Source organism: Trachinotus anak, unplaced genomic scaffold (genome assembly GCF_046630095.1).
Source record: "Trachinotus anak isolate AG129_WGS33_773 ecotype Australia unplaced genomic scaffold, CSIRO_AGI_Tana_v1 ptg000033l, whole genome shotgun sequence".
In the NCBI taxonomy this organism is placed as follows: domain Eukaryota; kingdom Metazoa; phylum Chordata; class Actinopteri; order Carangiformes; family Carangidae; genus Trachinotus; species Trachinotus anak.
The window spans coordinates 205,762-232,438 of NW_027273884.1; the positions used below are offsets into that span (position 1 = coordinate 205,762).

At 43.3% G+C, this 26,677-nt stretch overlaps 4 protein-coding genes across 7 annotated transcripts; 3 read left to right on the forward strand and 1 right to left on the reverse strand.

Moving 5' to 3' along the window:
• Nucleotides 1-1,872: 1,872 nt before the first annotated feature.
• On the reverse strand, nucleotides 1,873-4,049 carry fam167b (family with sequence similarity 167 member B). The gene is made up of 2 exons (XM_071471321.1): nucleotides 3,629-4,049; nucleotides 1,873-3,168 (listed from the first exon to the last, which is right to left on the reverse strand). The coding sequence occupies exons 1-2, from the start codon at nucleotides 3,926-3,928 to the stop codon at nucleotides 2,905-2,907; spliced, it is 564 nt and encodes a 187-aa protein (XP_071327422.1). The 5' UTR covers nucleotides 3,929-4,049; the 3' UTR covers nucleotides 1,873-2,904.
• A 1,150-nt stretch (nucleotides 4,050-5,199) lies between these two features.
• LOC139614152 (myotubularin-related protein 9) lies at nucleotides 5,200-11,629 on the forward strand. Of its 2 annotated transcripts, XM_071471318.1 has the most exons (11): nucleotides 5,370-5,577; nucleotides 5,952-6,008; nucleotides 6,500-6,608; nucleotides 6,792-6,917; nucleotides 8,339-8,512; nucleotides 8,594-8,811; nucleotides 8,931-9,092; nucleotides 9,623-9,764; nucleotides 10,710-10,930; nucleotides 11,024-11,175; nucleotides 11,347-11,629. In XM_071471318.1, exons 1-11 carry the CDS (start codon nucleotides 5,393-5,395, stop codon nucleotides 11,445-11,447), a joined length of 1,647 nt encoding a protein of 548 aa, XP_071327419.1. In that variant the 5' UTR covers nucleotides 5,370-5,392; the 3' UTR covers nucleotides 11,448-11,629. The 2 variants fall into 2 exon arrangements, with proteins under 2 accessions (XP_071327420.1, XP_071327419.1); XM_071471319.1 differs by lacking the exon at nucleotides 5,952-6,008 and having other exon boundaries at nucleotides 5,200-5,577.
• A 302-nt stretch (nucleotides 11,630-11,931) lies between these two features.
• tdh2 (L-threonine dehydrogenase 2) lies at nucleotides 11,932-15,885 on the forward strand. Its single transcript, XM_071471320.1, has 9 exons — nucleotides 11,932-12,216; nucleotides 12,335-12,541; nucleotides 13,195-13,237; nucleotides 13,324-13,394; nucleotides 13,536-13,685; nucleotides 13,781-13,953; nucleotides 14,055-14,145; nucleotides 14,245-14,514; nucleotides 14,948-15,885. Exons 2-9 carry the CDS (start codon nucleotides 12,349-12,351, stop codon nucleotides 15,091-15,093), a joined length of 1,137 nt encoding a protein of 378 aa, XP_071327421.1. The 5' UTR covers nucleotides 11,932-12,216; nucleotides 12,335-12,348; the 3' UTR covers nucleotides 15,094-15,885.
• A 392-nt stretch (nucleotides 15,886-16,277) lies between these two features.
• Nucleotides 16,278-26,501, forward strand: srrm1 (serine/arginine repetitive matrix 1). 3 transcript variants are annotated; one of them, XM_071471449.1, is made up of 17 exons: nucleotides 16,278-16,425; nucleotides 17,331-17,420; nucleotides 17,653-17,775; nucleotides 20,059-20,229; nucleotides 20,530-20,630; nucleotides 20,750-20,974; nucleotides 21,212-21,397; nucleotides 21,504-21,623; nucleotides 21,860-22,068; nucleotides 22,372-22,452; nucleotides 23,208-23,294; nucleotides 23,501-23,636; nucleotides 23,728-23,814; nucleotides 23,912-24,394; nucleotides 24,527-24,713; nucleotides 25,377-25,550; nucleotides 25,661-26,501. In XM_071471449.1, the coding sequence occupies exons 1-17, from the start codon at nucleotides 16,312-16,314 to the stop codon at nucleotides 25,769-25,771; spliced, it is 2,685 nt and encodes an 894-aa protein (XP_071327550.1). In that variant the 5' UTR covers nucleotides 16,278-16,311; the 3' UTR covers nucleotides 25,772-26,501. The 3 variants fall into 3 exon arrangements, with proteins under 3 accessions (XP_071327550.1, XP_071327551.1, XP_071327552.1); XM_071471450.1 differs by lacking the exon at nucleotides 23,208-23,294; XM_071471451.1 differs by lacking the exons at nucleotides 16,278-16,425; nucleotides 17,331-17,420; nucleotides 17,653-17,775 and adding an exon at nucleotides 18,016-18,144.
• Nucleotides 26,502-26,677: the final 176 nt, after the last annotated feature.

The window sequence follows — 26,677 nt, forward strand, 5'->3', positions numbered from 1 at the left end:
ACCATGGATGTGGGGCTGAGGTGGTGGTCAAGGGTGATGCTATAACATCTGATTGTGCAAGAGTATTTGATAGCACAGGGGCTTTCAAATAGCACCAAATTGGTTTACCAAAGGTCTACCATATCCCATATAAAAGAGGGGGATGTTGTGTTTCATGTCTAATACCTACAAACCTCAGGTTCAGTATGTGCACAACAAAGTTACAACGGCTATTTTTGTCACTTGAACTTGTGGTTTGGGGCTGCCTGTGGCCAGTGAGGCATTTAAAAATAGACTTTAGCCTTGTTTTCACGACCTAATCAAATATGAAAATAGATATCTCGCTTACAGTCCGTGAATCTCTCACAAATCATAACTTTAACCAAAGCTTTCTGTTGAATGGAGGCTATGCCATGGTCACATTAAGCCTTGGCCAGCCAGGTATGTGTGTGTGTGTGTGTGTGTGTGTGTGTGTGTGTGTGTGTGTGTGTGTGTAAAATAACAAGTATCTCAGGTTGCCGACACCCTGTAAGCCTGAGCTGTCGCGTTTTCCACCTCTGAGAAAGCTCTAGCTGCGGACCGCATCTCGTCTCTTGTGGTGAACGGCTTCTGCTACAGAGCACGCACTGGCAGGAAGTCAGTCCAAACACTACAGGAAGTGCACAGAAATATGTGCTTAGAAGACTGCCACAGCTTAGATTCAGTCTCACTTGTGATGAAAGCACCTGAGTTCTGTCTTTTTCTGCTAAAGTAGAGTGGCAGTCTAGGAGGCCTCACTTTTTGACATTTAGACGGTGGTCTGCTACAGAGCCTTTTACTGGGCTGGTTTCTATAACAACTAGAAAATGAAAAGACTATTTCAGACACAGTCAGATACACAAAGAAATAATATCGTGGATGAACCGGCACATAAATAAGACAGCCTCAACATCTTTGGGGATCAGCTTGTGGCAGACTTTACGAGGCCTTAAGGGTATTCCTATTGTCCTCTCAACCACAGTTGTCACGACTTCCAAATGTGGCTGGAAATCACATTCTGTTACGCAATCAAACTGAGATACAATCAATGTGCAGAAAGTTTTCCAGCCTCCTACCTCCCGCTTCACAGTGCAGGTGCTGGCCTCTTTCATGTAAGCAAGTGTGGCTCTTGTTTGCCGTTAATGCTTACTCACATACACTTAAACACAGTCTCTAACATTTGCAAATATCATGCTTTTTTTTTTTTCAAGCATTGATTTCAAAATAAACTGATAGATGTATATGCTTTATTTACACTCTAATAGCAGCTTCTGCTCATATTATAACAAGTGGTGTAGTGTTGGAAAAAAAGGTCGAGGGAAACTGTCTGCAGGGCAGAGCGGAGTGGCACAAGAAACATCAGTCTGCAGTGGCTTTATTGTAAAAGCATTGACTAAAGAACAAACCCTCAAGCTATCATACCTCAGCTTCTATGCATTCACCGTATAACACTGTCGAACGTCACACATGAGGTCACCCATGTCCTGCAGTATGCAATGTTACGATCTTTTCAACAGTCCTGGTTGTGCTCTCGTTTCACACAGTGACCGCTCTCTGCCAAGACATATTTGGTTTCTTGTTCAACTAATTATGTTCAACAATGTCTGTGGTTATACACATCCCTCTAGGGCTCCATTCATATGTGTGGATATTACACCAGGTCACGAATGTCTTGTGGAAAGGAAAGAGGAGACTACTGTGCGCGGTTAGCTTTAGGACCAAAGATGGATGGACCTGGGATGGATCTGATGGAGCATGTGGTGACATTTAACGTAAGATTGACAGTAGATAAACACATCACTTTTCAATCGTGTAATCATGTGTAGTTCAAACTTCTGTATACGTGCCAATAAAATACGATTTACAACTGACAGGCATAGTAAAGTGTCTTTAATATTGTGTTGTATGTGCAAGAGAGTAGAAGTTTACATTTTAAAGCATTTTGCTTTTATACTCATTTGTCATATATATACATTCATATCACAGTAGCAAGATTTAACAATATCAGTGATAAAAATGCAATTATTTGTTTTATACATTTAACATTTAACATTACAAGACTTGCAAAATATCAGTGAACTTAACTTGGCCCTAAACTGCCCCCTGAGCAGCTCTACGCTCTGTCTCTGTCCTGCCATATATAGATTACAGTCTGTGCTCTGCAGCACGTGGACTGTGGTAATGGAAAATAAAATGCATCACACATACTGTAGCCTCCTGGGTCCTGTCACTGCAGTGGTGAGCTTATAGAGATGTTTTTGGTTTTTGAGGAACAACAGGTATAAAACTGCAGGAGTGTGACCTCTGACCTCCCCTGAGGATACTGGTAAGGACAGTACACAGATGAGGACTTCCACAAATTAACAAAAGTGTTGCTGAATGTTTGCTATATCTGATGAGACCAGGCTGAACCAGATATGCCACCTTCATACTTTATATATCTGTATATTACTAGAGATGTGACCCTCCCTCCCCCCACCTCTTTGGCACATGTAAAAATTTGTTTCTGCAACTCCAACTGCCCTTGGTATAAGATATCTAACATGATGCCCAGTCCCATTTCTACCTTTAGTTTCAGTCATGCTCTTAGCCTTCATCTACTTTGGCTTTGATAGTGCGTTGTGCAAGGAACAGTCAACAGTGGAGCAGCCCACGCTCCGTCCAGCAGGAAGGTGTGCTGCTATTAAGGGTGTGTGCCTCTACAGGTCTGCACACAGAAGCTTCCTCATGCACATCAACTGTGCACATCTAAGAAGTTATTTTCATTTTCAGCCTTGGCACCAATAGTTGGCAGCCACTCTTCATTCTGTCACCAAACCCCCCCCCTGCCCAGAGGCAGAAATAACCCCAATAACATTCCCACAGCAGCAGAGGGGAAGTGATGGGAAGAGTCTCAGAGTTGTGGTTTTAACACAGTGAGAACCGTCTGGAGTTGATGTTCATCTTGGTGAGGCCCAGGTGTTTCAGAGGGGTGGACAGGGCGAAGGCGGCCTTCATGGGGATGTCACACAGCAGGTCTGATTCCTCGCCGCACTCCTCCAGCTCGTATGTGGCATCGTCCAGCATCTCCTTGTGGCGGTCACACACCTGCTCCACCTTCAGCCGGTGGATCTCCCCTCGCAGGCGGATCAGCTGACGGGCCAGACGGTTGTCCTGGACTTGCATCTCCCTCTGAGGATGGAGCGATGGAGGTTGAGGAGTAAGTGTCAGTGAGATACCAGAAAATATGTGGAAGTTTGAACTTAGACAACTTTTTTTTTTAATCATAGTTTTATCTTCTCATCAAAGGGTGCCAATCACTCCTATGTGCAATATACGGGTATGGCAGCCTGGGACTGTGAGAAAACAGACATCTGTTTGTTCCAGGGACTTTGTTTATGCAAAGATGACTGTGTGATGTCAGTCATGCAATGCCTTGGGTTATGCAGAGCACATCACTGAAACATCACTGAAACATCACTGAAACACAGAACATCTATTTCACATGAAGGCCTATGCATGGGTAAACTATTATTTTTGTTTTTTGGTTTGACAGGGTTGAGGATATCTTTGCACCCTCATTTGCAATGAAGAAGAAAATGACACTAATTATCATATCTGGCTAAATAAAATGAAATAAAATATCACTCACCAGCTCTTTTCTGAGAAACTCCAGAGCATCATCAATCGTATCAAAGCCACAGATGTTGCGCACAACCACTTCTGAGTTCTCATTGCGCAAAATTGCAGGCATGGAAACGACTTGTCCCCCGGAGCCAGGACCGTCTGCTGAACAGCTTTCCTGCCACGGTCGGCTCTGCACCCGCTCCTGCCACTCCAGATAGGATGGTCTGCGGGTCTGTAGTTTCAGCTTCTCTGTGAGCGCCTTCACGCTGTCCAGATCCTCAGCGCGTCCCTCGGAGGACTCATCCTCAAACTCTTTCAAATCCATCGGTCCAGAGAGGGAGTCAGCCTGCGGCGCAACACAGTCCCCGGGAATCCGCGTTTAGTTCGCTTTCAGGTTTTGCAGCTTGGCGATTAGAGCGCAACCTATGAGCGCAACAGGTCCTCACCTCCTTTATAGGGAGATAAAGAGCAGTGACCGCCCATCCCGCTCAGGACAGGCAGGCTGGAGAAATGATAGGCATTTTATTTAGGAAGACAGACTCAGATTTTCCCTCAACTTCCTGCAGACCTTGCAGCGAAGACTGAGCGTCGCTTTGTCGCATATTGCGTGTAAATGCAACATGTGCATTCGTAATTTCAAACAAATACAATGATCCTTCCCTCTTTCCACAGCATCTGCCAGGCTACTTTTATAAAAAAAAATCATTTTGATCTCAAATTCAGCGGTGAAAAGTACACAGTCGCTTAATGCAGAGTTTATAGGCTGCTTCGAATCCAAGAGTGGCGGAGAAAATATTCAGGTTTTTTACTGTTTCATTTCCACAACAGGGTAGAATGCTCCATTCAAAAGTCCTACATTCAAAGTAGGCTCATAAAACATAATACACAAGTACTGTCAAGAAAAAAAGGAGTGTCACTGTGAGTGTGGTATTATTATTATTATTATTATTATTGTTATCTGTTATTAGCGTTGTATCACTGATGCATCCATGTGTCAGAAGCAGTAAAATGTAGTCTAGCTGGTCGATGTGGAAATGTTTTGAGCTACTTTACATTCCTTGGAAGTTAAATCTATGACAACGAGTTTTATAAGCCTGCCGTGTGTCAGCAGAGTACAGACATGTAGCGTGGAGTTTCACTTCCCTCTGAAATGCAGTGCAGCTGAGGGATAAAGTAGCATAAAATACAGGAAACTATTGTACTTTTCTACAATGATGAAATGATGCATCCTGCATAAGTGGAAGCACTTTCATTGTCGATCCTTGATCTAGCCGGTGAATGCAGAACACTGAGTTGTAAAGTTGTGACCAGTCGCTCCACCACAGCTCACAGCAGGAAAAGTCTGTCAGATGTTTGTCTGTTTGCCTTTGCTGCCATCTAGTGGTCATATCGCAGCTATAGCGATCCCCCCCCCCCCATGATGTACTAAACTTTTTACCACCAATGTGTGACACATCTCAGCGTTGCTGTCACTCAGGAAACGTGCACTTCCGTTTTCAGTCAAACCCCCCCCCCCCCCCCCCCCCCCCCCCCCCCCCCCCTCAAAAAAACCACATTTTCCATTCCGACACACGCTGACCGTGCTCAGCCACCCGTGTCTGAGGAGGTGCAGCGACACATGAGTGGCTGTCTGGGTCTGTTCAGAATAAAATGCACCTATTTTTAGCCTCCTTATCGTCAAACAAACGGGGCGCAGCGGCGGCGCGGCCCGGCCGGCTGTGCAGACACAGGAGGAGGCTTTCTGCTTTCACTTTCCTGCTGGAGGGTTTTGATTTTTGACCGGCAGCTGATGGAGTTTTCTGACCACATCAAGACCGCCAATGTGGAGGATGTGGGGCTCCGACAGCCCCTGCACCCGCCGAGCAGGGGCACCCTGTGCATCACCGGCCACCACCTGCTCTTCTCGGACAGGGAGGAGGGCAGCTCTCGGCAGGTTTTACTGCTCCTTAGGAACATCGATGCCATTGAGAAAAGGTGAAGGGGGGGGGGGGGGGCGGACTGATAAGTGAGTGGTCATCACCGCAACGATGTAGGTCTTATCAGGTTGTTTAGCTGTGTATTGCATGAGAAAATGATGATATGCAAGAGTTGAAGTCGGTCAAAACGAAACATGTCACTTGATTAATCAGAGATTCATCCCCAGCCGTAAAGTTGTGTTTAATGTGTCTAATTACGTCACTTAATGAGGGATCTTATCAGCACTAATTTGTTGGGAGGATGATTGCAAACTTGCATGGTCGAACAAATAATCAATCACCCTAATCCACAATAACTAACACCAGTGCCAGTGAATGATCCGATGTCTAATTCATGTCTAATTACATTATTCCTCAAATCTTCTTTAACAGTGTGGAAAACCTTTTGGGCTATTCTGCCCTCTTCTCTAATGCAGGCCGCAGTGACAGGTTGGACAACATGTGTGTTGCAGTGTGTCTGCTCCGTGCTGCTCTTACTGCCCACAACACTGGAGAAGGAAATTTGCTAACAAGATTGCAGCAACTCTCTTGTCACCCTCCACACACTTGTGCTGTGGGTTGCTTGCTATTAACAGTCTACTGCTATTAAGCCTTGTAAAAGCTTAAGCCATGCTGAAACCACTTTTTGGTCAGAGAGTCGGGGTTGCATACTGATTTGTCAGCAACATAAAGCCCCCTCACACACACACACACACACACACACACACACACACACACACAAACACACAGCCCAGCTGAGTGGGTTTGCCTTCCTTCTCTGCTGCAAGTCAAACTTTTTGCACTGCTAGAGTCAAAAACATGGGGCATTGAGTAGAGGGGGGAGTAGACATACAGGTTTTGTTTCCATTCTTTTGCAAGATTCATGGTGGTGTGTGTGTGTGTGTGTCTGTGTGTGTGTGTGTGTGTGTGTGTGTGTGTAGGATATCTGGATCTTCAGGGACGATTACCATCAAGTGTAAAGATCTGCGCGTGCTACAGCTTGACATCCCAGGAATGGAGCAGTGTCTCAACATTGCACACTCTATCGAGGTATAATGAATAATCCAATAATCCTACTGAGCCCTAAAATGCAGTGCAAAATGATGAGGAAATCATTTATTTTTCAGTCTCGTGATGGGTTCTAACTATTTCCTCTTTGCCCTAATCTCTGCTTTAAATCTGATAACAACCTTTTCCTATGTTTTACAATAATCTCTCTTCCACTCTCTGCAGACCCTGTCCTGTCTGGACCGTGTGCCGGAAATGTATCCATTCTTTTACAGACCTTCTGGTTGCAATCTGCAGGACCAGTGGGGTCTCTCATCCCCTGAAGAGTACTACAGTCAAGTGAAGGAGCTCGTAAGCAACAGATAAATCTCTAAATACTTGTTGCTGCTGTAAAGAGATGTAATCTCACATGCATAAAACACATGTACACACCCAAGTCTCACAGGAAACCTTACCCAACAATGATCCAACACCGACATGACAGGAAAACGCCAGGGGCAAATGAATGTAGGGGTCAGGATTCAGGATATCCCTGTTGCTTAGCTTTCATTTGTTTTCCCTTAACTTCAGAATGTGCTGCACATAGCGTGAATTCATGCTTAACAGACAGACGTCTTCCTCTGACAATAACATGTTGCTATGGTGAGGGGTGGACCCTGAGGGCAGCAGCATTGTTGCATGTGTTTTATGGGCACAATGTTCCCAGAACATGTGAGATATCTGTACTTTTCATCAGGCTGGCCCAGTAGCTGTTCTTCACCCAGAAGAACCTGATTGGAGCTTGCATGTCTTTGTCTTTCCTGCCACTTCCACAAATTGTAAACTGTAACACTTGATTGTTCTTAAAAAATATATTATTAAGATTTGTCAAATGGAGTTTTAAATGCACAGTTTGACATTTTGGGAAATATACTGATTCATTCTCTTGCCAGGAATTAGACCAAGATCAATACCACTCTCAGGTCTGTCTGTGCAGCCAGTCTTTGTGTTAAGATATGGTTCAGAAGATTTATCTTAACACAAAGACTGCAAAACAAGGGGAAACAGCCTGCAAAAACAACTTGTTGTAGTTTTATGATAAGAGAGTTACTGTCATTATTGTGAGGTTGCCAGAGACTAGAAAAAGTCACTGCCCCCTGCCAGACATGAATACATCACCACAAGGAAAAGTTGTTGTTTTTAATTAAGATACAACATATTCATTAGTGAAGTTTAGAGATGCTGATAAGTGTATTTTGTTAGCTTTGGACAGAGCCAGGCTAGTTGTTTAGCCCTGTTTTCATGCTAAGCTAAGCTAACCAGCTGCCAGATATGACTTCATATTTGCTGTTCATACATGAGATACAGCCTAGTGCCTGCCAGCAGCTGTAAACCTCACTAACTAGCACATTGTGTCTTGTTTGTTTCACCTGTACAAAAACTGAGCTGTAAAAGAAGTTGTGGTTTATAGTGTACGTGTCAAGATTAGTTCTTGGGCAGACGCAGTGACCACCTGGAGTCATGTCGTCGCTTTTAGATTCAGCAGAGGCACCGTTACTGAACATAGAGCTAGGCTAACTGTTTCCCATTGTTTCCAGCCTGAGCTAAGCTAAGCTAGCCAGCTGCTGGCTCCAGCTTCATATACTCTTCAGACATGAAAGTAGCAACAATCCTCTCATCTAAGAAAGTTTTCAAAAAGATTTTTCGAAGCTCTTTCTTTGGAAAAAGTCAGTGATTTATTTGTTATTTGTCGCTGTGACTAATGTTAATCACATTCTCACCTCTGTTTGCAGCATGATGGGTGGAGATTGAGCACTGTGAACAGAGAATACTCAGTGTGTCCCACCTACCCCCCAGCTGTCATCGTCCCTAAGGACATAAATGATGACATGCTGATAAAAGTTGCCAAATTCAGACATGGGGGACGCTTCCCCGTGCTCTGCTACTACCACAGGAAGAATGGCATGGTGAGATGTTTGTATGTTCCTCCTGTTGTCTATGATTTGCACATGCAACTAAACAATTCTGACCAAACTAATACCTTTCAGGTAATTGTGCGCAGCAGTCAGCCGCTGATGGGAGCCAATAGGAAACGCTGCAAGGAGGACGAGCTCCTCCTCCAGGCTGTGATTGACGGCTCAGACAAAGGTTACATTATTGACACCCGCTCCAGTCAGCAGGCTCAGCAGGCGTGGATGACAGGTGGAGGGTTCGAGTCCAAATCGTGCTACAGCTGCTGGAAGAGACTGCACAGACAGGTGGAAAGGTGTGTGTGTGTGTATGAGAAACATATAGAGGGAGGGGATGCTGTTCACCATTTCATGATACTGACGTGCTCCATCAAATGAACCTCCTTCACCATTTTCTACATATGTGTGTAAACAGGGGTAAAGCTCTCCAGGAGAGTCTAATTAAGCTGGTGGAGGCCTGTGGCGACAAGTCCCATAATATGGACCGCTGGCTCAGTAAGCTTGAGAATTCAAAGTGGCTGTCTCACGTCCAAACCGCTCTGTCAACTGCTGGCCTGCTGGCCGAGTGTGTGGAGAGGTAGGGTCTTACACCTCTGTTGGGTCTGTGGTGGGATTACAGCTGGTGTGCAAACTGTATGCAGACCTGTATACAAATATGTCTGTCTGTGAAGGATTTTTCCAAATAAATAAAACTTAACAGGAGGATGGTAAAATCCTCAAATAATAATGTGTGAATAGTATAATAGAAATATGTCATTAATTCAGTCTATACACAACATGAGTAGAATAAATTAAGAACATGCAAGTTTTAAGACATATATCAAAAATCAAAAGCATATTTTGATCTATAGGGACAGTCCAGCACAATGCTTTTTGCATCTTAGTGTAAAATTGTAAAATGCAACAATGTTAAAATACAGAAAATATCACAGACAAAGGCTGGACATTCATGTAAAGATGTCAGGACAACTGAGCCAATAACGGCAGCACTAACAAAGACACCACTACAGCATTTAAATCCTGACAGCAGCACTTTCTGTCACTTGTTTATCACTGCTTATGCATATAAAGATACAAGACGGTGGTGTGTCTGTTGGTTCTATCTAGAGACGGTCATTCGGTTCTGGTTCATGGCTCTGAAGGGACAGATTCCACTTTGCTCATCAGCACTGTGGCTCAGCTCATCATGGACCCATGCTGCCGCACGCTGGAGGGCTTCCTGGTCCTGCTGGAGAGGGAGTGGGTACAGGTGAGTGTGTGTATGTGTATGGGAGGATGCTAAAATGTCCCTTTTGGAAAGACCTGTTGGGATAAATGTTGGACACACAGAAGGTTATAAAAACAATTATAATAACAAAAGTTAAGATATGCATTGTAACTAGAGGATATTAAACCACCTGTGACAACCCCTCACTTTTCAAAATCCTGCTGTTGTCCCCATCACTTTTCTTTTTCAGGTTGATTTTCTTACGAAACCCTCTGGTCATTGTCCTCTGACAGTCCAACCAACATATTCCCGACGAGAGGAGATCTGAGTTGATAACAATGTGGCCGTCTGAGTCTCCTTCAGTTAGGCCATTACAATACACTCAAAGCAGCCATCTTGACAAACAGCTGCAAGTGCCACAGCTAGTGTTTCCACTGGACATTTCTGCCCTTGGTTTTTGCCTCATAGAATATATACAGCCTGCCATATTTATTGCTAGTTGTCAGGGTTATATGGAGACTGAATGGAGAACCTGCAGGGTAAAAAAATGAATCTGTATTTTTAGTTGCTGTTAATATTCTCCGAAAAAGTCAAAGACTGGGCAGTAAAGCACAGGGCTCTCTGAAGTCAAGTCAGTGGCACTTCTGTTACTAATAATCCACAGATTTACAAAAACATTACGTGCAAAAATAAAAACTTTAAGGTAACTTGTTTATCCACACTAAGTGTAAGAAGTCTAATGTTTTCAGTACACAATGTACATCGTAATAATGATGGTAGTATTTCAACTGTGCCTGACAGTAATGAAGTAAGTCTTGGCTGAAGAGTGCGAGGCTGCTGCACTAACTGCACAAAGAGAATGACGGAAAACGCTGAATTAAATGCCTTGAGTTGAAATACACAGAACATTGAGAAGAGGCAAAATTACACGTGAAACCACAGAACTCAGTGTGTCTGTGTCTGCATTGTGTTCGTTTCCTCTCTCAGGCAGGACACCCGTTCCAGCAGCGATGTGCCCACTCAGCCCACTCCCACGCTCGCCTCCAGCAGGAGTCCCCGGTCTTCCTGCTGCTGCTGGACTGTGTGTGGCAGCTGTGGCGTCAGTTCCCTCTGGCTCTGGGCTTCTCTGAGGCGCTGCTCCTGAGGCTGGCGACCGAGGCCTACGCCTCCGACTACGGCACCTTCCTTTGTAACGGCGATCAGGAGAGGTCCGTGGTGCCTCTCAGCGTGACCGGGCATTTCTGTGTCACACTAACCTTTATCTTCACATGCGTCATGTTCCCTCTTTCTCCTTCTCTCAGGTGTTCTCTAGGAGTGAAGGAGAAGACTCACTGTTTGTTCCAGGCTCTGCTGAGGCCCGAGGAGAGAGAGCGTTACTCCAACCCCCTGTATGAGCGCACCGAGCTGGCAATCTGGCCCTCAGTCCACCCACAGTCGCTGCAGCTCTGGAGAGGTGAGCTATGATTGACAGATTTAGTCACACCTGACCGTGAGTTTTTTGACCTGTCGGTTAGCATCATTAGTAACATTCATTCAGTATTGGAGCCTCTTATATAATCGCAGTACCTTCACTTGTTTTGTATGCATATGTGTTGCTTGACTTGAGCTTGTTTCTGATCCTCAGGCTTTTTTCTGAGGTGGACCCCACAGGCTCGTCTCCTGGAAGAGGCTCAGGAGGAAATCAGAAACATGGTCATCGAGTGGGGGAAGCTGGCACTCAGCTGATAACCCGTCTGATATGTATGAGCATGTGAAGATGGTCTGAACATGTTGAACATGTTTCATGGAGGAATTTTACAATGTGCAATGCCTTTGACTGTGGAAATGTTTTCAGAATTCTTAATAACCTGCTGTGATATAATGTAGATTATTTTTTATTCTTTTATAAAAAATATATCAGAAAAAAACGTTATTGTTTGTGTCATTTCAGGCTTTTTACCTGTCTATAATTTCACATCATATTTTACTGCTTTAAAAACTGCTTATATTTCCTCTAATTACAGCCTGTATTTTGCATAATTCCAGTGGGGTGGTTATTTTCTGGCAAATATTCACTCATAAATATTATCAATAGAAGAAGGCTGTATGACGGACACACCTCCCAGTCCTGTTAAGCTCAGCTAAACACTCTTCACAATACAAATCCCTGTGCACAGCAAGTCAGCATGTTTGCACACACGGAGCTTTGCAAGCTGGAGACTGTAGTCCTGTTCAGTTAAGAGCCACAAGCTCTGGTGATTACACAAAGTGGAGAAGAACCACATAACCCAGCATGACTTTCTACACCTGCTTATTTATCCAGCGGTTACTGGGTGAACTGAGACGGCAACCAATCGGATGGTAATCTTTTCACTCTAACACTTAAATGCCTCAAACACTGTCTTATCCGCTCTTATTTTGCAATTTAGTTTAGAGGAGTAGTATTGGATGTACTGAGTTGCATCTGCTGGTGTTGGACCATCTGTCTGGGATTTCTGATTTTCTCAGCATACAGGTAATGTAATTTTTTCCAATCTATATGAGTTAAATTTGCGCCTGTGAAGTTATTTTAAGATGTTGAGGTTCTGTTTAGTCAGTGTGGTCTGATTAAGTTCAGTTTAACCTTTCTAAAGAACTGCTTCTGGACATGCAACCGGGTGTGCGGGTCTGTGTGCCCACTGCGGCTGTGCTGGCCCCGTTTTGCCAAGGTTGCCTCAGCAGGGTGCGGAGTTTGCCCAGTCGCAGCTTCAGCTCTTGGCCCAGGCAGATGAGCAGGTGGAACAGCCGGGAGACCTGCAGCTCCCCGCCTCCTCAGGAAAACCCTCGTGTCCTCATCACAGGTGACACAACTATCCATCTGTCACTAGCACACAATAGCTGCTTCTGTCTGACATTTATTTATTCAGGGAAAAATGTTTATGTTTCCACGGTTACCCAAACACTGAACCTGTGAAGCTGCCATTGTTTTCTACAACTTTCACTGAGCAGCCACTGTTGGCTGTGGGTTGTACTATTGGCCACAGAGCAGCTACAATAGGGGCAGAATGCCTTACCCAAGGGCAACTTTTAAGGGAGCCGAAAGCAGCACAAAACTCCCAGATCCTAAGTTTCAAATCATATCACATGTAGTATGAGGATTCATATCATTGTGGCATCAATGGCATGAGTGGAATACTACAGACACGTGCTGTCATTTTTTTCTTTTCGAGTTGTTTTCACTGTGCATTAGCAGCAAGACCCCATTTTGACTCATCACAATAGATTGCATGCAGACAGTGCTAGTGGCATAAAAGAGCCAGTGAGTGGCTGTGGGGAGAATAATAGCCTGCTGTCACTTTTGTCCCAGGATAAAGCTTTGGAACAAACAAAAAAACGTTTTTTTTTTGTTTTGGTTTTTTTTTCAGCTGAAGCATGGTGCAACAAAAACATTGATTTCCAAACTCCAATTTATTTTTCTGCACAGATGAAATATTAAATTTGTGTCTGTATGCAGGTGGCCTCGGGCAGTTAGGTGTGGGGCTTGCACAAATGCTGAGGTGAGATATTTAGAAATTCCTGAGATATTAAACTTTGTGAAAATGTTAAATTTGAATGTCATTATCATATCTGTATTAATGTTTAGAAAACAGTACGGAACAGAGAATGTAATCCTCTCAGACATCAAGAAGCCTCCACCTCATGTTTTCAGCAGTGGTATGCAAAGTCTTCCTCCAGTTTTCTGACTTTTTGTTTTGTTTTTCTCACACAATTCATATGTTTCTCATTTCACACTTCACACAGAATAAACAGCTATCGCTTTTAAATGATCTCCCCGCCTCCCTCTTATTTTCTCAGGTCCATTTGTATACGCTGATGTGTTGGACTACAAACACCTCAGAGAACTGATTGTAAATAATCGTGTCACTTGGCTGGTTCACTACAGCGCTCTGCTCAGTGCTGTGGGAGAGGCTAATGTAGCTTTGGCACGCAAGATCAACATCACAGGTCTGCCTGACTGCGCACAGCGTTTACATGCACCAGGGATGGATCAGGGATTTATGTGTTTGAACTCTACTTTGGATGTTCCTCTGTCCATCTAGGCCTTCATAATGTGCTGGACTTGGCCCTGGAGAACTGCCTGCGTCTCTTTGTCCCCAGCACCATTGGAGCATTTGGCCCCTCTTCTCCACGTGACCCGGCCCCTGACCTCTGTGTCCAAAGACCTCGAACCATCTACGGCGTGTCCAAAGTGCATGGAGAACTGATGGGGGAGGTAAATTATCTCAAAAACTGACACATACATACATGAAGACATAATTGTAAATATCAATTTTCAGATCTCATTATCATGTCAACCTGCTTCTCTTTCTTCAGTACCTCCATCATAAATATGGTCTGGACTTCCGCTGCCTACGTTACCCAGGTGTGATATCAGTCAACACACCTCCTGGAGGAGGAACAACAGGTATTGCATAATTTAACATCTGCATATGCCACACAGCATACATGCAGCACAGTCACGTGGATCTCATGGACTAAGCACTCCGGACCTCTGTCTTCACAGACTATGCAGTTCAAATCTTCCACGATGCTCTCAGCACAGGTCATCACGAGTGCTACTTGCGGCCCGACACCCGTCTTCCCATGATGCATATCTCAGACTGCCACCGTGCCACAATAGAGTTCATGCAGGCTTCAGAGTGCCAGCTGTCCCTGCGCACCTACAACATCGCTGCCATGAGCTTCACTCCGGAGGAGGTGGCGCGAGAAATCCGCAAGCATCTCCCTCACCTCAAGGTCACCTACAATCCAGACTCTGTCCGCCAGACCATCGGTATGACTCAATGCGTGTGGTACACGTAGCTTCATACAAGCACACATTTTTGCTATGTTTTGGGTCAGTTAAATGTGCATACTTGCGAAATGGGGATCCAAGTGACATGACACAAAACCAGCTATATGAACAGATTATACTGATTGATGCTAATAAACCATTGGTCTGTAGGTTTGTGCTCACTTGTTGGTGATTGTGATTAAAGGACGAAAAGCGTAACTTTCATGATAAAACTTGCAACATTACTGGTGATTTGCTGGTGAAATGTGTGACATAGATTTTGGGGTCCTGTGGTCTTTTCTTGGGTGGACCTGAAAACGATGAGTTTTTTTTATCATCTTTTATTTTGAATTTTATCTGTGGGATTGATTTTGCTATCTTTAATTAAAGCTGTTGCAATGGGGATAAAATGGTCATCTCTGTCACTTTGCAGCAGACAGCTGGCCTGTGAGGATTGATGACACCAATGCCAGGAGAGACTGGGGATGGGCACCATCCTTTGGGCTTGAAGAGCTTGTGTCAGACATGCTGCGCTCCATTCGACACAAGAGGACCAATGAGGGTTTGCCAGTCAGCTAGCAAAACCTGCTCCACAAAGACTGACCAATGCCCTACCCCTGACTTCTCTTCAGCCTGCATTTACCAACACTACACTCTTTCACTTCACTTTCAGAAGCTGTCAACCACTATCCTGTGTTACTCTGGACCACTACACTAATGAGCCAGGGACTGTTTGTAAAGTGGGACTTCTCAGTCAGGACCTCTCATAAACATGCGCACAAGCACACAGTCTTTTTCAGGGATATACTGTCAAACCTTCTCTCCATCTTTGTTGTTTTTAATTGTTATCATGGTATAAGCATCACTTTACACATGGGTATATTGCCCCAGATTGAACAGAAAATAACTTATTTCTTGAGCTTTAAAGATTTTCAAATGTCATTTTAATTGCATACATGGACACAGTAGTCTGTTACAGTGTATATTACAATGTCTAACACAAAATGGACCAGTTGCACATTTAAAGTAACAAATCTGTCGTACACTTTGATTTCAGGATCATCTGGAATGGCTGGCTCAGTTAACACTGGACTGTAGTGACACATCATGCATTCTGGCTGTTTCATGAGGCAGGCCTTTATAGTCTATCAAGTGAACATCACACACTGTATGCAACCCCACTACCCTTGCTGTGGCATCTAACAAGAAGCCTTTATTTTACTTTGCTGCCAGCAGTGTGAGTTTGGTTATGAATGACTACCAATAACAGATGAAGCCTTATTTACTGTAGATTACTTTGGATAACAATGTATAAAAATGCAGTGTACTTTGAATCAGACATTGAATAATAAAAAATGTTATTTATCCAAACATCTGTGACTATTGCATGTTGCTCAACTTTATGCATTCTACATGTACTCTCTATATGTATAGTAATATTGATTATGGCGGTAACTAATTTTGAGGCAATGCACCGGAGTATTTCCATTTGAAGCTATTTCATACTTCTTCTCTACTACATTTCGGAGGCAATACTTATCCTCTTTACACCACTGCATTTATTTATTGCTGCTCACACATTAATGCATCAAATACGCATATGGCATAAGATGTGTGATCCTTTGACACTCAGGGGCCATTCTGCGCAAGGGACGGTTTTAATGTTAATAAGTACATTTGTTGTTGACGCTGTCGTGCTTTAAGTAAAGTACACTTCTGTACGCAAACACAGTTTCATTTGATCCATTAACAGGTGAGCGCGTACTCCCCGCCCCCGCCCTCGCTCCAGCAGATGTAATGCTGGCTGCCTCCTGCAGAGGCGCTCCCTCCATCCGGCTGGCCACACACGTCTTTCTCATCGGCGCTTGCTGTTATCAATTTTCTCCGATAATGGACGCGGGATTCTTCCGCGTAAGATCTTTGAGCTTATTTCTGACTTTTGGTGCCTCGCTGTTAAGATACATTGTGTGTTTGGAACAATAATGTGCCACATGTAATTCGGTGGAGGGCCACGGCCAGGGCTTCGTCTATCAACCGATAACAAGCTCGGGTTTCGCCATTAATCGTGTTTCAATTGGGTAACTCCCAGAGTGAAGCTACGCGTCTTAACGGAAAATAGTGTTCGTTACCCTGTATCGTTATGTAACAGTGTGTTGCTTACATGCCAACACCTTTCCACAATAATGCGCAGATGGACACATTTTCAGGAAATAGACGAGCATAGCTGGCTAGCTACTGCTAATTTGCTAGCTTTGGCTAAAGATGGCGCCCGGGCGGTGCATCGTTTCTGTCTCCGTGGGCTAGTCACGACCACTGCTACGCTCACGTTAGCGGGTATTAGTGGACCTGAGGGTGTATTAAATAAAGACTCTAATGTGACTTTTGATAATACGTCCACACCACCGCCGTTTCGGCCGAGGTAGCCGCCAGACTGTGGCTAATTTTAGCCGGTCAGTTTTCAGTTGAGGATTAAGTAGGCTAACTGTTAGCTTAACAGAGGTTAGCCTTCTCGTATCCGTGTCACATCTGACTCAATTTTTACGGTTTAAATTCAACAGGATACTGTGGTCACACGAACTAACGTTAAATAAAATTATAACTTAATTAAGGATGCGTGTTAGCACAAGCAGCCTAGCGTTAGCTAACTCCACTTCAATTGTGTGTTTTGGTTTCGATGGCAGTAATGCCGGTATCTTGTAGTGCGGTAACGTTCCGCTGGGAACAAGTTTGAAGCATGCATTGATATACGTATAGATATGAATGTCAGCGTTCATCAAATAAGCTCATTAAGATTTGTTTGTTTATTTTTCTTTTAGGGCACGAGTGCGGAGCAGGACAACCGTTTCAGCAACAAGCACAAGAAACTGCTGAAGCAGCTGAAATTTGCAGAATGTCTGGACAAGAAGGTATAAGATCATCCACACCATCAAGGGTTTTCCCTCTGTGTTAGTGCTCATATCTTAACCCAACAAATTGTTGCTTTATAATGCCTTTTATAATTTGTCAGACACGATTTACCCCATTTGTTTTGCATTGAATGAAACGGTGAAGCCCTCAGCTCCCAGTCGATCCTCTGGTCACTTACTCATTGCTGGTCTTTACTAACTTGGTGCCTTTGGTTTCTTGCTTCACTTTTAGGTGGACATGACCAAAGTGAACCTGGAAGTCATCAAACCGTGGATTACTCAGCGAGTGACAGAGATTCTGGGGTTCGAGGATGACGTCGTCATAGAGTTCATATTTAACCAGCTTGAGGAAAAGGTAAGATCTACAATTATGTTTATTTTTTGTTTTTTCAAAACTGTCATAAATTTGAGGGCATTGCTTAGTCAGTAAGAAGGGGAATAATCAAATAATTGCACATCCTAGTCAAATTGAAAGTGAATGGGTAAAGTAACAATTGGTATAAATCTGATATATGATGACATAACCATGTTTTACTGTTATGTGACAAAGTGCCTTTATTTAGCAGTCTTCTAATGATGATGTGATTTATGATTTAAAAGGCCTGAACCAATATGGATGTTATACCTTGCATCAGAAGTATAGCACCAACACCTAATTAGCTCTCTCCTGAGCCCAAAGTCACTGAGCCCAACTCTCCCTTCATGATGCAGTGTGTGGTTTGAGGTGAGTTATATGCAGGGATCACCTATATCATGTCAGTGAAAGACACCTGAACAATGCCATAATCATATTCTCCGTAGGTATTTGCAGTGCATCATTAAACTACCCAAATCCCTCTAAATGTAACTGGAATTATAGAATAAACACAGTGAGGATTTAACAATGTGCCACAGCCTATTAAGAGTAATGGATCTCCTTTACTTTCTTAAGACTAAAGAGTATTTTGACACCAAATTGAAATGCATTGTTAAAGTGAAAGTGTCAAATCTTTGGCACCTCTGTTGGGTGTAGTCATAAGTTTCCTCTGTTGCACTTGTAACCCTTTCCAACAGTGATGTGAGGTTGTCATGAACACGCCTCAGGTGTATCTCTGTCACTGTGGCAAGTTGAGAACTTCAACCACTGGAGGTCAGCAAAAACAAGATTTACAGCTTACGAATTACCCTGTAACAAGTCTGTTAAAACCTCTGACAGCACCCATCATCTCAGGTGAATGAGGTCAGACGTGTAACTGACTCTTTGACTCTCAACCATAAGGAACAATACTTTTCAGCTTGGTGTTAAGTTACTCTGTAAAAACCTGGTCCTTCTTGCCAGAGTTGTAATGCGAATCATGACTGATGTTATGTATTTTCTTTTGAAGACCAAACTGTGCATGTTCTTCATCCCATAGGCTGTAGGCTACTTTATTTAAATAGACTCATATCCAAGAGTTTTTTTTTCCTCCAATTTATGCTGTCCCACTGACATGTTAAACCATTTGGGATAACTGGGTAATGGCTAATTTCCACAGACTTACCTTTGGAAGTAGGAAAAGGGTAAATGGAGGGGAAACAACCTAAGTAATTTACACACAGTATCCTCCATTAGAAAGTTACCAGGCTTCCATCCCATAGTATACTTGAATGCAAGTTTTGGCATCTATGCATATAACCCTCCTTAGCGGCTTCAATTCTCCTGAGATGCTAAAAGCGACATGTGTTTAATAAATAATGGTTTATGTCACACCAGCTGTCCACATTAAAATATCATTTTAATAAAAAGAAGAAAAAAATATTTTGCTTGCCTTGGCTTTTGGGGGGTGGGCTGGGCTGTTGAAGCTAAGTTTAAAGGGTACTATTGTATGATGGTAAGAAGAGCTAATTGAATTGAGATTACGGTATCTCACAATTATTCTATCAGTTGTTGAAATAAAACTCCTTTTTTGTGTGACTGTGTACTCATTATTGCTTGTTCGTCTCTTGCAATTTAGATAAATGATATAACATTAAGCTCAAGGTGGTTGAGTCTCAAGCAGTAGGGAGGCGGAAGCAAGCCAAGGGAGCTCCGTGCCCACTGATCCCACGGGACTCACTGAAGACACCGGAACTGTACTTGCTGTGTTGGGTTTTAATGCACTCTGTATTGTGGCTATTTGTTTAACTCCTGAAGTGTAGACTGTGGGGAGACAGGAAAACAGTGGGTGGGTAGGGACACAGAAATGTAAAGTAGTGGGGATATCACTGAGGAAATCAAAGTATTTTTTTTGTGATATGGCATTTTTTAATGATAGATTATGTATCTGGGAAATGAAAATTGGTCATAACAGCAGTATTGCATGCAGATTTATATCAATAGATATGTCTCCCCTCAGCTAGCTCGCATTCTCAGTTTGAGTTTGTGAGTATGATTTTAAATCAATCACACTTTCATTTTGATAGGTTATTGAGTCCAGTATTGGACCCAAGGACATTAAATGTCCTAGCCAGTATCTAACATGTTTTGAGTATGGTTAACTACATAGTCACAGGTATAGTTTAGTGAGGAGTAGAGGGTAGGAAGCCCCATTTGTGGGATCCTACCTCCCCCTGATTTTTGCCTTCCAACATTTCAATGGCCATATGGCTTTTCTCTCCTCCCTTCGTGTGTGTGTTGCAGCATCCAGACAGCAAGATGATGCAGATCAACCTGACAGGCTTCCTGAATGGGAAGAATGCCCGTGAGTTCATGAAGGACCTTTGGCCCCTGCTGTTGAGTGCCCAGGAGAACATTGCTGGCATCCCCTCTGCTTTTCTGGAACAGAAGAAAGAGGAAATTAAACAGAGACAGGTGAGCTTCTCTCTGAAGTAAACTTTGGGAACGTGTTTGTGTAAGCTGACGGTCCTGGATTTGTGGCTTCTGACAGTACATGGAAGGGTTGATAAAGACAGGTATAAACTGGTCTGACAAAGATATGCAGAAAGAATGCATCTAACTTTGGAGACACATTTTTGTAAAATGCTATGATCATAGTGTGACTAATCCAGAATAAATAGGTGACGGTAGAGATAGACACTATAGATGGTACAGATGGAAAATATTGTTGATGAAAGTGATATGTTTGATCCCTTATTGTTCCATTTCTGGTAGATTGAACAGGAGAAGCTAGCTTCTCTTAAGAAGGTGGATGAAGATAAGAAGGAAAAAGACAAGGAAACCAGAGAGAGGGCTCAGTCAAAGAGCCCGAGGAGGTGAGAGGAAAAAGTTTGGGTTTTTTTTTTTTCCATTATTGAGATCAGTGGACAGAAGTTGGATTTGTGTATTAATTGGAGAAAATAGAAAATTATTCTTGCCTTTCTCCCCTGTCCAGGCGGAAGACAAGGTCACCATCACCACGGCGACGGTCACCAGTGAAGCGTGAAAGGAAACGTAGCCCCTCACGCTCCCCAAGGCGCAAACCCAGTCCCGCCGGTGGCAGCTCACCCCCTCCACCACTGATGCAGCTGCCCACCAAACCTTTAGAGCAGCTTGTGGAGCCAGATACATCAGGAAGAGCCATGCCAGAACCAGTGGTCCAAGAAGCTTCTTCCACCTGGTTTGTGAAATACTTCAAAATTTTTTATCTTGAATCTTAAGTTTGCAGGTATTTGTTCTTAATGTTAAATAAATTCCAGTGAACTTGAATTGAATATTAAGTGTTTTATTTTAGTAAGTTGCGTGAGTCAAGTAAGTGCAGTATAGTTGTTTTTTTTTTTTTTTGTTTGTTTGTTTTTTTTAAATTACAATAATGACCTGACAAGGAACATTTCGATCTGTTTTCTCTGCTCTATAGTGACACAGTTGTGGAGGTAGTGAAAGCAGACTCAGTGACAGAAGTCAAAGAACCTTCCCTAGAGAAAACTCATAAGAAAGAGGAAAGGCCCAGGTCCCGGGAAAGGGAGAAGGAGAGCAGGAGGGAAAGGCCACACCACCGCTCCCGCTCTCATTCCCGTTCTCGCAGACGACGCTCTCGTTCTAGGTAAGTTCTGATATTTATGGCATTCACTTACAATGTCATCCAGTCTTGCGTCTTAATTATTTCAAAGTTTGAAAACTTTGTCAATTCGCCCTCTCTACCCTATCAGATCTTACTCCCCTCGTAGAAGGCAGAGTCCCAGGAGGAGAATGTCACCTCGTCGAAGGAGTCCCCCCCGACGTGGTCCCACTAGCTCCAGACACAGACACAGACGCTCTCCAGTCCGCAGGTCAGTGAGAATCTGGGCAGGGTGCACAGGGTGGTCTGTTGGTTTAAGGGAGAGTCCGTAAGTGATATAGCCTCAGTTCATTGCGATCTCTTGCTGTTTTCATTATTATAGTATTTTATTGTCATATATTGCATATGACTGCAGAGTGGTATTGTGTGTATTATATCCTTGTCACGAACAAGACTTGGGACCTTAGCTTTCCTTTTTAAACCTGTTAATGTATTTGTGTGCTGCAGGAGGCGCTCTCGCTCTGCTTCATCCTCTGGCAGCAGTTCCTCAGGCTCCCACTCACCTAAAAAAGCGATGAAAAGAATATCTAGCACACCTCCTCGAAAACAGATCCATCATCCGGACACCTCCATTAGCCCTGCAGGGAAGGACAGACGTTCACCGTCTCCACGGGCTAGGAGAGCCCGGGGCTCAGCTTCCCCACCCAGATCATCTGGTATAATCTTTATAATTCTTTCATGGCTCTCTATATTTATTATGTCTTTGTCTGGTACTGCCAGCCTCATGACCATTTCAGTGCCTTGGCTCCTTCTGGCTCTTTAGAATTTGGGTTTTATTATTGAACATCTTGTGTCAGACAAATTCTTTTGTAAATGAGGGTACAAAGAACCAAAACTTTGCTGTGCAATTAAAATGTGCATGGGTAAGGACTAAGTCATTATTTCAAACATTATAATAAAACAGTATTATGATAATCATACTTAAGTCCATCTAAAATTCTTGGTGCCTTGTTTTTCAGGTTTAAAGCGAAAACCAGGAGGAAGGGGTGATTCTCCATCTGATAATGCCAAGACCAGACATTCTGAAGGGTCTGACTCAGGTAAGCGATAAATTCTGTCTAATTAAAGAACCATTATGACCTGTCACCTCTCAGCTCACGGAGTATGGAGTCTTATGGAGTTCCCAGCCTCTTCTGCTTGTCAGTAATGGACACTTTTTGCCCAGTCTGCTTGCCCAGGTTTTCGAGAGGGAGGGGTTGATGCGGATTCTCACATGTTTAGGGTCATTGCAACTTAGCTTTGTCTTACATTTATTTACCATACTTCGTGTATTCAGCATGTCCCATCTACAAAATGCTCAATTTCAATCATTGTGCCAACAAGGTGGAAAGGATTATTTGTGAAAATGCAGTACAAGCTAAGATTGCTAAGCTTGGTGTACCTGTGCAGAAAAAACTTGATGACATTTCCAGAGGCTTGAATCCCATTTCACCACAAGAATGAATAACCTTTGGGTTTTACAAGTTGTTGTTTGTTTTTTTTTTTTTTGGCAAGACAGATTTTAAACAGTATAAAATGGAGATAGCTGAGTAAATCTGTGCCCAATAATCTCATAATAATCATGTGTTCATCCCAGTTAATTCATCAGTACAAACGGCGTGAACCAAAACTCTTTATACCTACACAAGGGACAGTAGTAGTATAAATATATGGTCATATTGCACTATGCCATATTGAAACCTCAAACCAAATAAACCAATAAATCTGTTTTCTGTATTATTTGTAACTTTTCCATGGCAGTCTGTTTCACTGGTTTTGTTAACACTGATGGGACACTCAATGCTCTACATTTCAGAGGAGGATAAAAATGAGAAAGGGGCAACAGCAGATTCGGTGCAGCAGCGACGTCAGTATCGCAGACAGAATCGGCAGTCGTCTTCAGGTTAAAAGCGTTTTTATCCCTGTTCTTTCCTCTCCCATACCCAACCCCTTTCTCTAACCGAGTCTCTGTCCATGTCATCTTGCACTCATCGTCTCATGGACTTTTGAAGCTGTGCCCTAACCCCAACCTTGGTGTCTTCTCCTCACAGCATACAGTTAAGGCTGCAATAAAACAGTTGCTGATGCTTCCTGTCTCTGTGGTTTCAGATACAGGTTCTTCCTCCTCAGAAGATGAGGGGCCCAAGAGGCCGACAGCAGGGCCAGGTGCCAGAAATGGTGACGTCAGAAGGAGACGAAGCCGTACACCTTCCCCCCGGAGGCGACACAGGGAGGCCTCTCCAAGGTTAGACATTAGGGACAGTATTTACACATTATCTGAATGGTTTAACATCAAAAATCCATGTTGACTACATAATTTCTTTGTACCTCTTCAGGAAAAGACGCTCTCCATCTCCTGGACGCAGGCGTCGCTCCCCTTCTCCCCTAAGACGTCGCAGATCTCCCTCTCCTCTTAGACGCAGGTATAAGCACATTCATTTTTTTTACAATGCCATTATTCTAATAATAATAATTGACAGTACAGAAAAGTTTTTGACAATTGTGTTTGGTGCTACCCAGGTCTCCGTCCCCACCTCCCCGTCGACGATCTCCATCCCCCAGACGATATTCTCCACCTATCCAGCGTCGCTACAGCCCCTCACCGTTGCCTCCTCAGAAGAGAAAGATGTCTAGCTCTCCCACAAAACGCTCCTCTCCAGGGCCCAAGCGACGTCCCTCCAGGTCCCCCAAGCGCAGAAGTTCTCCTGCTCAAAGGAGACGCACACCTCCATCTTCCTCATCACCACCCAGACACAGGAGGAGCCCCATGTTGCCTTCTGGCTGGCAAAGCAGGGATACACGATCCCCTGGTGCAGCAGCCAGCCGCCTCTCCCCATCCCCTGTTAACCGCAGTCGCAATCTTAGGGGTTCCACCAGTCCCCAGGGACGATTTGAAACCTCCAGCACATCTCCATCTAACCAGCGGAGGCAACAGTCCCCTTCACACAGTGGCAAACCCATACGCAGAGTGTCGCGCACCCCAGAGCCACGCAGCAACCAGAGGTAAAAGAAGCAAGCATTTATGTGACAGCCAGAATGATGTCGTTTTATTCTTTTTGTACACTGGAACCTGTTTTTTGTGTACACCGTTGCTCTTTGAATGTCCTCCTAATGTCACCTGTATCTTGTCCACAGACGCTCTCCGAGCCCCAGGCCTATGAGAAGAGTGTCTTCCAGATCGAGATCTGTTTCCCCTCAACCCGCAGCTCAGAAACGTCCAGCCCCTGCATCTGCCTCCCCATCACCGTCTCGCTCTGCCAGTGTGTCCCCACCGCCAGCCAAAAAGGCCAGCAGTGGTTCCGTCAGTCAGTCCCCAAGCAAGGTTTGATATTTGATCTTATTAACCTAAAGTTGATAATATTAATGTGCACAGGTTTATAATTTAAGTCTTAAATCTTATGGGTATATTTGTCTGCCTTTACATCCATAATTTGGTTTAAAAGTTCTTCATGTGTCCTCAAAAATATGTGCAACAAAATCATGATTAGGTTGGTACATGTCCCAGAATTTCATTTTTTCTGGCATCCTTAGTTTTCAGTTAGGGCTTTGTTTTGGAATGAGGTTGCAGTGAAACTATATTGCTAGCATATATTTATGTAAATAGTAATGCAGCACAAAAATGTCATAGCCTGATTGTGTTTGCCACATAACGTTGGTGTATGACATCACCTCAGTACTCTGTGCATTAAGTTTGAAATCTACAGTGTTTTGAACTCTCCTGACAATTAAATATGCAACATCATTGCATCTCTTAAACTTTGAAAGACTTTTAATATTGAGAGTCCTTGAAAGCATCTCGAGTCACATAACCAGTTCAGTAAATTGTTGAAAATTATCTGGAAATTGTGTCTTTAATTAAGCAGGAACACCATTGTGGCATAATCCCTCCTTGGCACAGTAATGCTTTGAATGTCATTCTCACGTTGTTTATGGTGTCATTTAGTAGCACTTAATGTCGTCCTCATAAAAGTGTGTTTTATTGCAGAACTCTGATGTTGACGGCAGTGGGAAGAAAAAGAAGAAGAAGAAGGAAAAGAAACATAAGAAAGAGAAGAAACATAAGAAGCACAAGAAGCACAAGAAGGAGAAGAGTGCCGCCGCTGGTAGTGGAGATGGACAAGAAAACCAGGGTGTGGAGGAGGATGGAGATTCAAGAAAGGTAAAATGATTGATTGATTTTATGTTATAGTTTTTTTTGTTGTTGTTGTTTTTTGTTTGTTTGTTTTTTAGCAAACAAGGTCTTATGAACATTTCTCACTGTTCTTTCAGGAATCAGACAGTGAAGTAGATGACACCTTGGATGACCTAGAGAAGCACCTAAGGGAGAAGGCCCTGCGCTCAATGAGGAAGGCCCAGATGTCTCCATCACAGATGTCCTGAAAACAAGGGACTTTCTCACTTTTGAATTTTCCACTCACTCTTGATGTTTGTCATCAACCTGGTTCAGCTTTAGAATGTACAAATTGTTAATTCTCGAGTCTTTTGTTTTTCTTTTTACTGGTTTGGTACATTCTGAGGAGTGTGTTGCATTAAGAGCTTGATTTGTCAGTTAGTGTATTATCTAAATTGTAAAGAAGCTTGTGTTGTCCATTTTAAATTGTTGAGCAGGGAAACGGTTTAAGCTCAGACGTTAGAGTTGGGCAGGTTTCCGATATTTCCACAGCCTACACTAGATTCCATTGAGAAATGATTGCATGTGCAGTGATTGTCTCTGATGTGCATGAACCACTGACCTTATGGAGTGTAGAGAAAAACCAACATATGGTAACATACAGTTACTACTGCCTTTCTATTAGTGGAACCAGTGGCACAGCTGTGTGCACTCTTAGAGGCCCTGACAGAATGTCTTGTCCCACATTGTAATCAATAGAGGTGTTTGGCAATGTTTAACCTGCTGTTTTTTCTGACTTCAAAATGATCTTGTTTTAAGACTAAAACAGTCTGATATGATACAGAGTATGCTTTAATTTTCCAATTTAATTGATATGCAATTTTATGTTCACACTCTTGCAACAAGCTAATCTTTGTGGGACTGCTATATAATTTGTATTTAGTAACCCTGGCTCTTGTCATCTGGTCATCCTTTCAGAATTAAAACCTTTTTATAGGATACGTGTACTTTCTTTGATATAAAGGGGTTGGAAGATTTGATCATTTCTGTTTTGGTATAGGTCTATCATATAACAAAATAACGATTCAGGCGAATGAAGATAAAAAGCTCTAAAAGCAAGTAAAAAAAGGCAGAATTGGTCATTCCTGGTTTTGGTTTCATTTCACCTACATCTT